This window comes from Populus trichocarpa, chromosome 4 (genome assembly GCF_000002775.5).
Source record: "Populus trichocarpa isolate Nisqually-1 chromosome 4, P.trichocarpa_v4.1, whole genome shotgun sequence".
In the NCBI taxonomy this organism is placed as follows: domain Eukaryota; kingdom Viridiplantae; phylum Streptophyta; class Magnoliopsida; order Malpighiales; family Salicaceae; genus Populus; species Populus trichocarpa.
Window position 1 is genome coordinate 21,260,175 of NC_037288.2, and position 15,047 is coordinate 21,275,221.

The 15,047-nt window shown below is 33.8% G+C and overlaps 2 protein-coding genes across 3 annotated transcripts; one reads left to right on the plus strand and one right to left on the minus strand.

Moving 5' to 3' along the window:
* Positions 1-3,121: 3,121 nt before the first annotated feature.
* LOC18098128 (uncharacterized) lies at positions 3,122-7,370 on the minus strand. Its single transcript, XM_006384761.3, has 5 exons — positions 7,195-7,370; positions 4,998-5,251; positions 3,959-4,170; positions 3,607-3,874; positions 3,122-3,512 (listed from the first exon to the last, which is right to left on the minus strand). Exons 2-5 carry the CDS (start codon positions 5,247-5,249, stop codon positions 3,222-3,224), a joined length of 1,023 nt encoding a protein of 340 aa, XP_006384823.2. The 5' UTR covers positions 5,250-5,251; positions 7,195-7,370; the 3' UTR covers positions 3,122-3,221.
* Positions 7,371-8,346: 976 nt separating this feature from the next.
* On the plus strand, positions 8,347-12,513 carry LOC18098129 (cytochrome c1-2, heme protein, mitochondrial). Of its 2 annotated transcripts, none has more exons than XM_006384764.3 (8): positions 8,347-8,512; positions 9,573-9,650; positions 9,927-10,147; positions 10,780-11,059; positions 11,141-11,212; positions 11,802-11,918; positions 12,026-12,091; positions 12,172-12,513. In XM_006384764.3, the coding sequence occupies exons 2-8, from the start codon at positions 9,591-9,593 to the stop codon at positions 12,286-12,288; spliced, it is 933 nt and encodes a 310-aa protein (XP_006384826.1). In that variant the 5' UTR covers positions 8,347-8,512; positions 9,573-9,590; the 3' UTR covers positions 12,289-12,513. The 2 variants fall into 2 exon arrangements, with proteins under 2 accessions (XP_006384826.1, XP_024454198.1); XM_024598430.2 differs by lacking the exon at positions 8,347-8,512 and adding an exon at positions 8,545-8,563.
* Positions 12,514-15,047: the final 2,534 nt, after the last annotated feature.

Sequence of the window (15,047 nt, forward strand, 5' to 3'; positions counted from 1 at the left end):
TCTATAGAAAGGCTATTGTGATAGTTGTGTAAGTGTTACTTAAATTTAAGATCACTGAGTTATCTTATATAGAGAGTGTTATGTTTTGATATTGATCATAATTTTATCCTAATCAATGGTAATAAACGGGAAAACATTGAGTATAATATAAAATATATGGAGGTATTTTAATAATTAAGAGATGATTCACCACCATAGATAAAATATTTATTTATTCTCAAACAATATTGATTGTGAAATCCGTGACCAAAGTGGAATTAGTTTTGCAAAGTATTTCAAAATCTTATTCAAATAATCAATGACTATAATGTTAAGAACTAACATCATTTAACAAAACATACATACTTCATACTATAATGTCTAAATAGAACATTCTTGGAGAATGAATAATAACTACACTGAGAAACTAGTTACTGAAATGTTAAGTCAAACTACTTATGATTTTCTTAATATTTGAGAGACCATGATAGCGAGTTCTGGTAAAGGTACGACCCAATGTTATTGGGCCATTGATTCCTGGTGGTAGCAAGACCCAATTCTATTAGGTCCTGGTGGCAACATGACCCAACTCTAAGAAAAAAGAAATTCAACTAACTCAACCTCAAATAAAAAAAATTATTATCATTTAATTTTTGTACAATATAAAAAAAGTCTTATTAATTTATTTTCTCTTTACCGTATGAAAAAAAAAGAAAAAAGAGAAAAAATCTAAAGAGGCAAAAAGAATAAAATGAAACATATCTAAGTCTAGCTAAAAGCTGAACCCAATAGCTTTGGGTCTGGCTGCGAGCCAAACCCAATACCTATTGGAAGTGATTTGGGTGTGGCTGCCTAGTCAGAACTAATAGCATTGGGTCTGACTCTCAAGCTATATCCAACAATTTTTAACACAAAAAATAGAAAAAACAACCTTCCACCAATACTTTTTAACTAAAAAACAACAAAGATAATACTTCTATGATCCTATAGTGTCAATACATATATTATATATCTATGGTGTGATTCCGAGTACAATAAATTTATATCCACAATAAATATACAATATTTTTTCGATTTCTTTTAAAGTAAAATATAATGCGATGACACAATTCTTATGGACCAATCTTCAAGTTAAAGTTTGACAATCCCGAGGAAGAAGATGTAAGTAGATGTTTATATATATATATATATATATATATATATATATATATATAACTTGCTTTTTAAAATAAATACATTAAATTAATTTTTTAAATGTTTTTTATGGTTTTAACACACTAATATTAAAAATAAACAAATTATTTAAATATATTTTTAATTAAAAAATAATTTTAAAAAACACTGATGATGATATGATAGGTAATAACATAGAAATGCCCATGGTTTGGAGCATTGTTATACGAACTGATTAATCTCCTGACTTAGATTATGTTTGTCGTGTTCTTAAAAAATTTAATTTTTTTTTGTTTTTACTAAAATTTAATATAGTTTGTATCTTTTGGATTGTTTTAATGTTCTGATGTCAAAATAATTTTTAAAAAATAAAAAAAATCATTGGCATGCATTTCAATACAAAAAGTTATTTGAAAAGCAACCGCTACCACACTGCCAAACACCCTCTTAAGGTCCGCGGTCAGATTACTTAAAAAAATCTATATTTTTTTAAATAATATTATTTTAGTTTTTTTTTTAAAAAAACTTAAATTAACTTAGATAGGCCTGATGGTCATCAGAAATCAAAGAAAGGTTATTTATGAAGAAGTTTGCTTGGTAGACCAAACCTACAAGACTTTACATTAAGTTAAAAGCTCAGATCATCCCTCTGCTTGCAGTTAATTAAAGATTTACGTTAAAAGCTTATTTCTTTAAGTTGATCCAGCTCAAGTTCCATCTCCACCGTATATATACGCCTGCAGTATTTGATACACACACACACACGAGATTTTGGTTAGAATATTAATTGCAGCAGTAAATATTATGAAGAAAAAATGATTCTGATGCACATCCTGATGCACATCGCATCATTTGAATGCAAATTAACAAGGATCATGAGAACCATGAGGGATATTTCAATTACTTAGGCTTATTCCCGATAATCATGAGTTTGAGTTTTTTCAGAGTCATTGATCAGACTTACATGATTGTTATAATTTTAGGGCCTGTAAAATTAATCGAGATACATATAAATTAGTCCAGACATCCATATTAATAATAATAATAAAAAAAGCATGAGATAAATAACATCATTTGAAGCATATACCCAGATCAATCCAACGCATGCATAGGTAGAGAATCTAGCATTGATTATGATAGATAGGATGCAAACCTGCTTCCTAGCACGCGATCGTGCGGCTGAAGGTAGAGAGATCGAGAGGGGAGGGTGCAAGGGGTTAGTTTTGCATGCAGTACGTAAGTGCAATCTGCCATGGCCAATACCTCGAGACAAGCTAGGCCATCCTTGATACATGGCAGAAGTGGCCTCCACCATTCTTTCTTTGACGCGTTTGTGCCACTAGCCTCATTTTTCCTGCCAAATAAAACGAACCCTTTTTTGCACGTACACTTTTCTCGGTTACCATCCTTGCATCATGCATGGCTCTCTGGCTTTTCTTTTGGGTACATAGATGCAGGGGTTGCTGGCAGTGATGGGTTGTTTTTAAAAATATTTTTTATTTAGAAATTTATTAAAATAATATATTTTTTTAAAAAATAATTTTTATATTAGTATATTAAAATGATTTAAAAAACAAAAAATATTAATTTAAAACAAAAAATAAAAAAATTAATTTCTTTTAAAAATACTTAAAAAAACAAAATCTCTTCATAATTAATTTCATGTTATTTAAACAGTTTTATATTTGTAGTGATCTTAAAAAGAATCTTTATATTTAAGTTACTGGTTCTAATCACAATTGAACTAAACTTGAAAATATTTATAGAGCATTATTACCATTGGCATTGCATTTATTTATTTCTAATAATATTGTTTTAACTCCTTAAAATACTTGAATATTTTTGAAATTATTTATACGCATTGACCATGCGGTCCAACTAGCTAAGTAAAAATCCATCAATTAACCAAGTAACTAGCCATTCAAGCAGTCAATCTTGTTTTCTCAATATATATAAAGGATGAAATATCTAATTTTAATGCATAGTTTTATTATATAAAATATAGATTGATAACAGAGAGTTTTTCAAACCAGTACACAATAGACGTGGCCTTTATGATAAGAAAGGGCTTAACCAAGTAAAAGTGCCCTTAAGATTGCTTCACATAGCTCAGTTTTGAACAACATCAAATGTCCAGCATCAGGAACCTCATGATAATGAATCCATGGAAGCTTCTCAGCAATGTATCGATTTATTTGCAATGGAATGATTCTATCTTCATAGCCTTGCCAGAGATGAACTGAACCCTCATTATCAGGGAAAGGATTACTTATATCCATGATATCGAATTCCCATTTGGCATAACCAGCTAGTATGTCTCGATGCAGTGATTCATGGACACCTTGTTGACGAACCTTTTCCTGTATGCAGAAACACAGCAGTCTTAGACCATTGCTAAAAAGTTTTGTTAGTTTGTTTGGCAATGAACATATGCTGCATAACAAAAACAACTACCTGACCAACTTTTGGAGTTTCTGACAGCTTCTTAATGATTTCCATATCTGGGGGGCTAAAAAGGTTCATGTTTCCAGCCATAATTGATAATGATGGGAACCATTTCTGAGTCATCCACCAGTAGAATAGCCGGGGGGTGTGATGGGCAACTTGAAATGTCCTTTGATCAGCTGTGCAAAGCGTTTGGAAACCCTCTCTTGAAATATTAGCAGGGAGAGAAGGCCACCAGTAGTGCACAAATGGAACTACCAAGGAAGCTCCAGACAACCTGAGTAAGGAAAATATTAGAGAACTCCAAAGTAACTTCCAAATTTCAGCACGGAAAACAAGTTTAGCAGTTCAAATATCGTGCCTGTGTGGTATATATTTAAGACAACCATATACAGGATAGGCCCCCATTGACATTCCAATTACATAAAATTTAGACCCAATCTGTAATTGGTCTGCTAGTTCTTGAATATCATATGCTTCACTCTTTACTGAGCGTGATGGATACGGATCACTCTCTCCGTAACCAGCTCTATCGAAGAAAAGGAAATATATGCTCAGCTCCTCTATAGTTTCCTGAAATCAAAGCACGTTGATGAATTAATATGATTTACCATAAACAGATAAAACATAAATTTTTTAATACCATTACATATGTATGAGAAGGACACACACACCCTGAAAGACATGGTGCAGACAAGAGAAAAGCATCGGACAACTGATACATCTCAAAGCAGTGTTAAAGCAAGTGAAGGTCAAATAGACATTCAATAAACAAACCTATTGACCGAGAGATTATTTTAAAAATACGTTTTGTCAACAAAACCCTGAGTTTTTCATTTCTTTGGTATCTTGAAATGGTTTAACCAATACGTGACTTATTTGCATAGAACATGTATGTTTGGAAATGTATGGATCAAGGGTGAAGACAATCTGAATCCCAGCTTGATCTCTCCTCTCCCACCCAGCCAACCTCCAATCTAATCAAATGAGCAATAGAGATGCCACATGAGTAATACTTGCCTTGGAATTGCTTCATATAATACAAAATAAATATACTTGAATCATTAAGCGTTAATTGCTGAGGTAAGATCACAAGAAAATAATTCTAAAAAATGGTAGTTTCTGAATCTCTCTGATAATTGAACTCGTACTAAAGGTTAAATTGTTAATGGTGTTTCGATTTGCCTTGTTGAAGGAAACTTTTACCAACGAGTTCCTGTTGTTAATCTGAAAAGTTATGTTACCATCAATAGACATTTGTTTCCAGTATTCACCTAAGAAAGAGGTGTCAATACTTAATGAATGCAGTAAAGTAAAAGTGCAAAGAAAGAGGATTCAATTATATTCTCATGACAAGTTGAAATAATGAATGCAGGGAAATGAGTGAATTCAGCTTTTACCTGTGACACGGGTAAACTCAGATCTTTAGAGTCATCAAAGCCATGGATGACAATGATTTTGTGCTTAGCTTCTTCTTTAGGAACTCCCATTTCCCTGTAGGCCAAGTGCCTCCCATCACTGAGTTTTACCCTGGGTGAAGTGATACGAGGACCGCCTGGAGACCCACATATCTTAGGAGGGGGAGGCTTTATTGTCTGGTAAGCCCAACTTAGAAGACCTGCTGCCAATGCCACTGCTATTGCTGCAAACATTGCTGAAAATTGGGAAGGGTGCATGGGTTATCATGTTAGCAAAACATTTATTTGAAAATTAGATAAAAAATAGGAGTTTAACAACTATGGAAAATCCATATTGGAATCTCTGTAGAGAATTAATACATTCAAGACGTAGAAAATGCAGAATAGGTTCTCCTTGTAATTAGAGGGGCTTTATGAGTTGAGACATTTGTGAAGATGTCTTGTATTTGATTAAGAAGATACTGATAATGATCTTTTCCTGTGTCAGGTTCAAGACAAAAGAGAAAGCCTAGCTCTGTTGACCAAATGCCTATGCCACCATGACAGAGCCCCCAGCCAAACTTTTCATCCAGTACAACCATCTTAAGGTGACAACTTTGGGATTTGGGGTTGAGAAATAAAAGATATAAGAGTTTCCAATCCTTTGTTTCAGGTTCCAGTGTGTTGATGCAAACAATCCTTGCAAGATACAATCCCAGTTCCCCTGATTAAATTAGAAATAAAATCTAAATGCAATATCCAGAAGCTCATCTCCTAATTTAAACTAGTAATATATCCTAAATAGATACAACCTCTACATTTCCTAATCTAGATCAGAATAGGAACACTATCCTGATTACTCTAAATCAATCAATCACTGCCTCTGGTCCAAGATCTTCATATCCTTTGAGTTACAGTGCAGTCATGATGGTTATGCGATCAATGAACCTCTATGACTGACCAACCTCAATCCTATGAAGCAAGTATTTGTGCTCGTCAACAGTCAGAAATCTCCAGAAATTCTTCATCAAGGACAAAAATGTTTGACTACACCGAAGCCAAAAAATGCACGACCGTTCTTCGCCGCATAAACATCAGCAATCTTTCAGTTCTCCCACAGGAAAGATTTCTTTCTTCAGTCAGAACCTTTCACTCAATCACTAGGTCATGTGACTGACAGTTTTCCACTCAACCACCTCTTTCCCAATTGGCAGACATAGACAGCCCCTTCGGCAGTTTGATAATTTTTTAGAGTCAACAGTATCTAATAGCTATAAGAGTAAGTTACGTGGTCTTACCAAAAGAATTTGAAAGTTATGAACAATCAGATTCATGCAGATAGCCTAGCATACACGTTTATATACTAATGGGACAGAACTAAGCTCAAGTGGAGGCCCGATCACGCCAGACCAACAACTTGGTAATAAAAAACCATAACTTTCGATCTGACTGTTGAATGATTCTAAAAGCCCAATTTTATGGTGGGGTCTGCTCGCTTGAACGAGCCCCTTCATAAGATCCTCAAATTAGGTACCGAAGATGATGTGCAGGCAAGTTTGTTTTAGGATTCTGATTTTATTACCTTGTAAAAGTCACAGTTTCTGACCTATCTAGGGAGTTGTAATTCTCTTAGAGAGGCAGACAAGATATCAAATTACTTTTTGAAAATAAAACTATGAATTTAGGGTTCTTCGTGTGCAACACTATTCAGCCATTAACTCTGTCTTTCTTGCATATTGTCTTCTTATTGATGCTTCCGTCTGCATTAGTATGTGAACAGGAGACATAGTACATCATGCTTTCAACACAGCCCTTGCTCATCTTTTTCTCTATTGCATATTCTAATTTCTGCTAAACTTCTATAAATATCAACAAAATGTGCAGATATGTGGACAAAGTAATTGAATTCTACAAGAGATGAATCTAAACCTAAACTTCTTTGCTTTAGATCAAGATTAATCATCGTTCCTTTAAATTCATATAAAATGTAATTGCCGCCACCACGAAGTTAAGACAGAATTTCCAAGATTTTCCTTTTTTAACACCTTAATTTGCTAAAAAAGGAAAAAATTAATATACTCCATGCAATTCAAACAAAATTCCAATATAATATCAGAACTAAAACAATAACAAAAACCCATTAATAAGAGCTAAAATTAAATCTTTACCTTATCAGAGTATAAAAAGATTAAATCTTTACCTGGAGAGAGTGAACAGGAAGAGGATTTAGCTTTGCTTCTTCGAGTGTGAGCTCTTGCTGATGCAGCTGATATCTTCTAGCCAGATTCAACGCCTACCATTCTGCTTTAAAACAGCTAGTCTTCTAGTCACAGACGTTCAGACAATCGTACAAGTAAACTGAAAAGGACCCCCTTGACTTTAGAATCTTGTCCACGCAGCCACGTAGGTGGTGGTGATCGGTGACATCTACTGATATTCTATAGCAAGAAACAAAAAATACTGTCACGTAAAAAAACGTGCTTATTTTCGAACAGTAGTGTACTAGCCATACCAAACAAACAAAAAGGGAAAAAAACCACATTTTTTTCTTCAAAATTATTGTACTTTCACTAAGATCATGTCTTTTATTTTTTACTTTATTACCCGTCTGTATTCCACTAACTTTTATTTTTCAAAATACTCATTAAATTATTTTTTATTTGCAAAAACATTCAAAACTATGTTTGTCACCAAGCGACACACCTCCTTAACAAATATTTATTAAATTGAGATTTTTAAATATTTTTTTATAGTTTTAATATAGAGATTTTAATTTTAAAAAATTATAAAAATTATTATTTTAATATAATTTTAATTAAAACACATTCTCGGTTGCATTATCAAACACACTTTTTTTATAAAACAATAAATCTTTTATATTTATAAATATTTGAAATGATTTTATAATATTTATATTGAAATCAATATTTAAATAATCTTGAGACTTAATATTAGAAATTTATATTAAATACATTGATTTTTAAATAAAAAAATTCACATAATTTGATATTCTGAATCTTTCATATTTCATCATATCATACTAGGGTATAGGTGAATTTTGGATGTACAATATGTTAAAAGAATTTCTAATCAGCCATGTATCTTAATCTATAATTATTTCTATAATTTTATATCTTAATAATTACGAATTTACAAACATGACCTCGGGCCTACTGGATAGGGGCACAATAGAGCCCAATACACGAGCTTCTAGCCTAGAGCCCATAGAAACAGAGGTGGTAAGAAGACTCGGTCCATAAAATTACATTACACAAAGCCCAAATTTTACAAGCCAATTGAAGGGGATCGAAAAGATTTGTCTTCAAAGATTAAATTTTTGAAAGCCCAAAAGGCCGAAGGAAAGGGTGCGAAATAGTGTGTGTAGATTATTTTTTTGGTGTTGGCGTCTCTCCTCTTTTTCATCATCACCACAAAAAAAGAGTCAGTTGTGGTTTAAGCTATTTCTGCTCCTCCATTGTGGATCTGCTTATACTTTTCAGACCATCTCTACTCTTCATGTAAGTTTATCTTTTCATTTCAAAGCTTCTTAGATCTGCCAGTGACACCAGGTTTTTTTTTTTTTGAGGAAATGCTTTGTGTTCTTGTATGGGGTCAAGGTTGTATTAGGTGATGAAATACAGTTGTTTGTATTTTTTCTGTGAAAATAAAAAATGGGTTTTGTGAATTTTGAGGTTGTTATTGGTTGGTTTTGTTTGAATGTCGTTAATGTTGTTGTTGGAGGGTTAGGTCTTGAGTTCTAGTGTTTTGTCTGATTTGGAGGAAAAAGAAAGGATTTGATTTTTATGAATGCTTGTAATTGGAAGGTTTTAAAAGATTCAATTTTTTTCTGATTTAGAGAAAAAAGATACAATTTTTAGTTTTTAAGGTAGATTCTGGGAAGCTTGCTCTTGCAGCCGTGTGGATTAGTTTAGGCCTCCTTGTTTATCGGTGCCTCTCTAAATTGGATTCTAGGTTCTTCATGTTTTGTGCTTGTGCAAACATGTCTCATATTTAATTGGGTTTTTTGTTGCAAAAGTGTCCAGTTTCGAGACATGTAAGTTCTTTAGTGTTGGAAAATTTGTTCTGAATGATATGTGGAGAAAGCTATGATTAGCCATTTTTAAGAAATCATCTTAGTTAAAAGACAAGGATTTATTGGCCTGTGATTTACAAGATTAGAACTTGAACTTTTGTTTTAAGGCCTTGTCAGGGTTCTCAACTCTCATCTTTCTTTCTAATATAATTCAGTTCTGAATTAATCCTTATATCTGTAGCAAGTGAGCTCTTTTTTTTCTGTGATTCTACTGAAAAACCAAATAGAGCTGTCATAAAAAAAATCATTCAGCACATGCTAGTTGTTTTGTGTGTTTATGGTGGTATCGGAGTTTTTATTTTTAAATCTAATGTGCTGAGGATACCTAGGGTTTAGTTTAGCAGCTTACCATTTAAAGGTAATAAATTCTGGTGTGGAAACTTAGAGACATGTAATCAGAATTTTGTGCTTCTAAAGTGAACATTTGACTCTTGCATCTATATCTTTTTGTATGTGTTTGTAATTCTACTTTTTTTTTTCTTTAGTGAATTTAATTAACAAAAATGGCTGGAGGAGGGGTGATCCACCAGCTTCTGAGGAGAAAACTCCAGTCACACTCTGGGGTAAGAATTTCCTTTCCTTGTTGAATTTGATGGTCCGCTATTGGTTTATGTGTTGTTTAGTCAACTTGTGGTCTCTTTTGAATGCATGTTCATGCTCTGGATTTCCATTCGAATGTGCATATTTAGATGGAAATTTTCCTGGGACAAATTCATCTGTCTTCTACTTGTTCTATCTAAAATAGGAAGAGGCATTGGTTTGGACTTTGGAATGCATGTTCTTTTTATGCATCTAGGTATTACAATATCAGTTGCTAAGTAGCTGGCACAATTTTGCAGGTCCCTCCAGTCTTATCTTCCTTTACTTCAAAGAAATTTCATGATGATGCTGGATCTTTGGGTATGAAATCCCTAAGAGCATTTGCATTACTCGGAGCCGGACTTTCAGGGTTTCTGAGTTTTGCATCAGTAGCATCTGCTGATGAGGCTGAACATGGGTTAGAGTGTCCAAGCTATCCTTGGCCTCACAATGGGATTCTAAGCTCATATGACCATGCTTCGTGAGTATATTTCTCCATCCTTTCTGTAGAAGACGTGCTTAAGCCCTCAATTTTACTCAACCTTGAAAAAGCTTAATGATTATTACATCAGTGAAGTTATGTAAACTTGTGTCCAAGCTATCCTCGGTCTAACAAAGGGATTCTGAGTTCATATGCCATGCTTCCTGAGTATTATTTTTCGCATATAAAATGTGCTTAAGCGCACAATTTAACTTGACTTGGAACAAGCTTAATGGTTGCTATATCAGTTACGTTATGTACTTAAGGCTTTCCCGTGACCTCAAGCTATATTGTTTAGTATATTTATTTTGCACATGAACCATATTGCTGGTTCCTATTGGTTTGGTGGATTTTTTTTTTCTGGGTAGCATATGTAAGTGTGTTTTCATAAATTTGCAGCAGTAAAATATCCTGCTTTCAAAAAACATTACTGTTTTATTTGTAGAAGGAAAAAATGTGAAAACTTTGTTTTTCTTATGCAATTTATGTTTTCTTCCTCTGGTGGTGGCTGTGTTTGCATAAAAAAATTACCTGGATAACTTTAGGACATTGTCATATGCTTGGTTAAGTTATTGTTTACAAATAAAATGCAGTCTCCGGTGCTGTTAATGAGATGAATCTTTCCTGAGCAGGATTCGTCGTGGTCACCAGGTTTACCAGCAAGTATGTGCATCTTGCCACTCCATGTCCTTGATTTCATACCGTGATTTGGTGGGTGTTGCATATACAGAAGAGGAGACCAAGGCTATGGCGGCAGAAATTGAGGTGGTTGATGGACCTAATGATGAGGGTGAGATGTTTACACGTCCGGGTAAACTTAGTGACCGTTTTCCTCAGCCATATTCAAATGAACAAGCAGCTAGATTTGCTAATGGAGGAGCATATCCTCCAGATTTAAGTCTTATTACAAAAGTACTGCCTACCTTCTTGTTTAAAATTTTTTGGAAGTTGTCATGGTCTATTGCAGAAATATCTTACACTTTGTTCTTTCAGGCTCGTCACAATGGTCAAAACTATGTGTTTTCTCTCTTAACTGGTTATCGTGATCCTCCTGCTGGTGTTTCGGTAATTTCTGCTCAAGTTTCTCTTACGGCACAATTTTTTACATAGAACATATTGTTGTTCTTTATATAGCTTGGAGGAAAGTATGAACCACAATTTTATATAAGATACATAGAAGTTGTTTGGCTGATAAATTAGTGCACAGATGCTTTGCTGACTGACAACTTTGGTATAGAAAAAAAAAAAATTTGCCAACTTTGTTCAAGAAAAAACTTTGTTACAATGCATGATGCATTTTGTACTTCTCTTCACTTGTGCAAGTCAGTTTTGATTGGTGCAGAAGTCCCTTTTCTTTGCCGGAAAGGGGATATTCATAGGTGTCTGCAAAGTTCGCTACATGTATTATTCTTCTTTTTAAAATTTCTCGGTTAAGATCGTGTGAAACGCTTGTAAATCCATCTTTCTCTTCAAAAGGAAGAGGTTTTTTTTGGTTCCTCTTATTCTTGACATCATGGACCATGTTCCTTTACACACACATATCTGTCTTCATATGCTTAATCAAGAAGTTTATATTTCCATGTTTGAATTTTCTAGTATCTTGTTTTCATTCCTCATCTAACCTCAAATATATACTTTCAAAATGGTACTGTAGATCCGAGAGGGTCTGCACTACAATCCTTACTTTCCCGGGGGAGCTATTGCCATGCCTAAAATGCTCATTGACGGTGCTGTTGAGTATGAAGATGGTATCCCTGCAACTGAAGCTCAGGTTGGTTTCTTCATTATTTTTGTCGCTAGGTTTTCAGGAGAGGCATTAACTGCAAGACTGGAATGTACTTTCTATCAGGTAATCTCATGTTATTGATTGTGTTTCAGATGGGAAAAGACGTTGTGTCGTTTCTGTCATGGGCTGCAGAACCAGAAATGGAAGAGAGGAAACTGGTAACGTAGCATAAAAACATGTTTTCAGCACCTTATATCCTCAAGAATTTACTGTAGCTGACATGCACTCTCTGATACAGATGGGTTTTAAGTGGATATTCGTACTCTCCTTGGCGTTGCTTCAAGCTGCTTATTACCGGCGTTTGAAGTGGTCGGTTCTCAAGTCTCGCAAGCTGGTCCTTGATGTTGTCAATTAGCTTCTATCCGGCTTCTCTCATTCTTATCTTTGGGAGGACGTGGATTGGCAATAATTCTCCTTTGTAAGAAAACTAGGTTTCTTGAGTGACCCAAAGAGTCTGAAATTGAGGTAGAAAAATAAGCTCCTCCATACTTGTAATACACTAATGGTGCGACTCGGACATGAATTTTTGTTATATTTCTTTCTGGGTGATGGATATATCCTCATGCTTGGTTTTACTGTCTTCAAGCTCTTCAAAGAATCCTTGATATTTGGGTGCTGAAAAGCACAAGATCGACTGTTTACATACTCTGGCCCTGAGGATTGCTACACCATGTGTAAAAATCCTAGATAAATTAGGAGCAGACCTGACTATAATGCAGCCAATGCTTACTGGCTAAGAGCCTCTAGAAAGATGGATTATAAAGGGGATATATTTTGAAAAATTCATTTCAAATAATGCCTTTTTCTTAACCTCTGTCTCTTCTGCAGCCAATAATAACGAGTATTCTTGAACTATTTAATGCACCAATTAAATGATTTGAAGAATGTATTTTTATATCGAGTTGATGCATTTAAAATAATAATTTTAAGGTTTGAATATTTACTATTAATATTTGATAAGAGTCATATTACCATAATGCTTAAAGTTGGAGGGGTGTTCTGACATGTTCTTGCAATGAAGTAGGAATTTGAACACGTGATCTCTTTACAGGTGCAACAAGTACGATGTCATTAACTTGGAGGACTGGCTATAATTTTATAGCATTTACTAGATAGCTTGTCTGTGCTTTGCTGCTGGCTGGGCCGGGTTACTTTTTTTGAAGTGTAAAAAATAATTTTAAAGTGCTGAAGTGTATTTAAAAAAAAATATATATTAATGACTCTAAATTATTGAAAGAGAACTGAAAAAAAATGATTGTCAAAAAAATCAATGAAAAAAAAAAAAAGTAAATTAGCAAAGCTGGGTAAATAAATTGAAAAATAAATCAAGATTATGATTCAATGATAAAATTAAAAACAAATTAAAACTTGATAAAAATGGTTAAGAATAAAAATTAAAAATCAAAATATTGAGGGTCAAAATCTCAAATATCATTATATATTGAATCGAGGTGCAAAATTGAAAATTCATGTAAAGAAATTCACAAAAGAATCTAAAACAAAAATAAAAATCAAGCTAACGATAATCAAATTTGAAAAGAGAAAAAAGATTGAAAAACTCAAAATCAAAATACACCATTTGATTTTCAAAATGTTCAACTTGACGAGTTAACTCATGACCCAAGAAATTCATGACTTAGACCGGCCCGAGTTTCAAAAGTAATTGGAACAAAACACAAAAAATATTTGATACTTATATTTAATTCAGAAACAAAAATTTTCATAAAAAAACCTAAAATGAACAAAGCCGGGAAAAGAAAGCTCTAATAAGATGTTTTTATTTTAAAATGAATGGAAAATATCCTAGGAAGTGGAAAAGAAAGCAAGAAGATGTACATGGATGAGATCGGAAAAAAAACCTAAAAAAAAGGGAAAATACCAATTAAATGTGGCTGAACCTTTTAAATCTAGGTTAATTGCTCAAATTCGCAAACCATTAAATTTTAAATCTAATCTCAATTAAGAAGTTGAATATAAACAAATTCAATACTAAAAAAAATGAGATAAATCAATTTAATTACAAACAAAATTCTTTTTAAAAAAGCAACATCTAGGAAAGAACACCATGAAAAACCAAAGCTATATCAGTTGAAGGATGAAATAAATAAATATTGGTTAATTAAATTACATTACTCGTAACAACTGTCTTGATTACGCTGCTGTGAGGACTGAGGAGCGCAGGCCACCAACGTGCACAACAACATAACTTCTCTTGCATCGCTCATTAAACTACATGTCCTGTCTAGTTTTCCTGCGGTAATTAATTCTTACAAGCTGGGCCCCGCTCGTAAAAGCAGAGGTCCACAGCTGAGAGGTTCCACCTCGTTTAGCCCGTAAGCTATACTCTACAGGGCGGTACGTACCTTAATCCAAGGGGTATGTCCAGAACCAGATTCTTAACAAAGTTGATTTTCTACTTGAAATTCAATGTCTGTAGGCATGCTTTCTGTGCTAGACTAGGAAACCGTCAAGGACAGCTTAGAACCGTACTACCTGGCCCTTAATTTTGAGCCACAAGAGAGGAGCGAGCGTATCAAAAGAAGAGAAGAACCTTAAAAGAGCCTGCTGGTGGTTGCCGTCGTTTAACCAAGAGTTTTTAGAGAGAACAACCCACCTCCACCATTAAAGACTCCCACACGTACACGCCTGCTGAGAAAAAGAAGTGGCCCTTTTCTTTGACAGCATCTATCCTTGGAGAAAACCTAAATTCAGTACCAAATGTATGCACTCGTCACCTATTCAGTCATGAATGTTTCAGTCCCAAATGTATGCACTCGTCCCTTAATAGAAGAATTGGTAATGCGGATACCTTTCAAAATACACTTAAATTATATTTAAATTGTTTGTAACTTGACCCAATAAGAACCTATCTTGGAGAATTAAAATTATATACAATGATTATTCTCACTCTGGGTTTATAAAAAGATACGATATAAAATTACAACAAACTTGATTAATCCTTCAAAGAGTTTGCAATTTCAATCAAGAACTTAGTATGAGAATCACTCAACCACACGAAAAATAGTAAGGGTGCTAATTTCTTTATTAAAAACATATTTTCCTCAAAAATATCTCTACAATAGAGTGTTTATACTATAAAGAATTCTAAGTCAA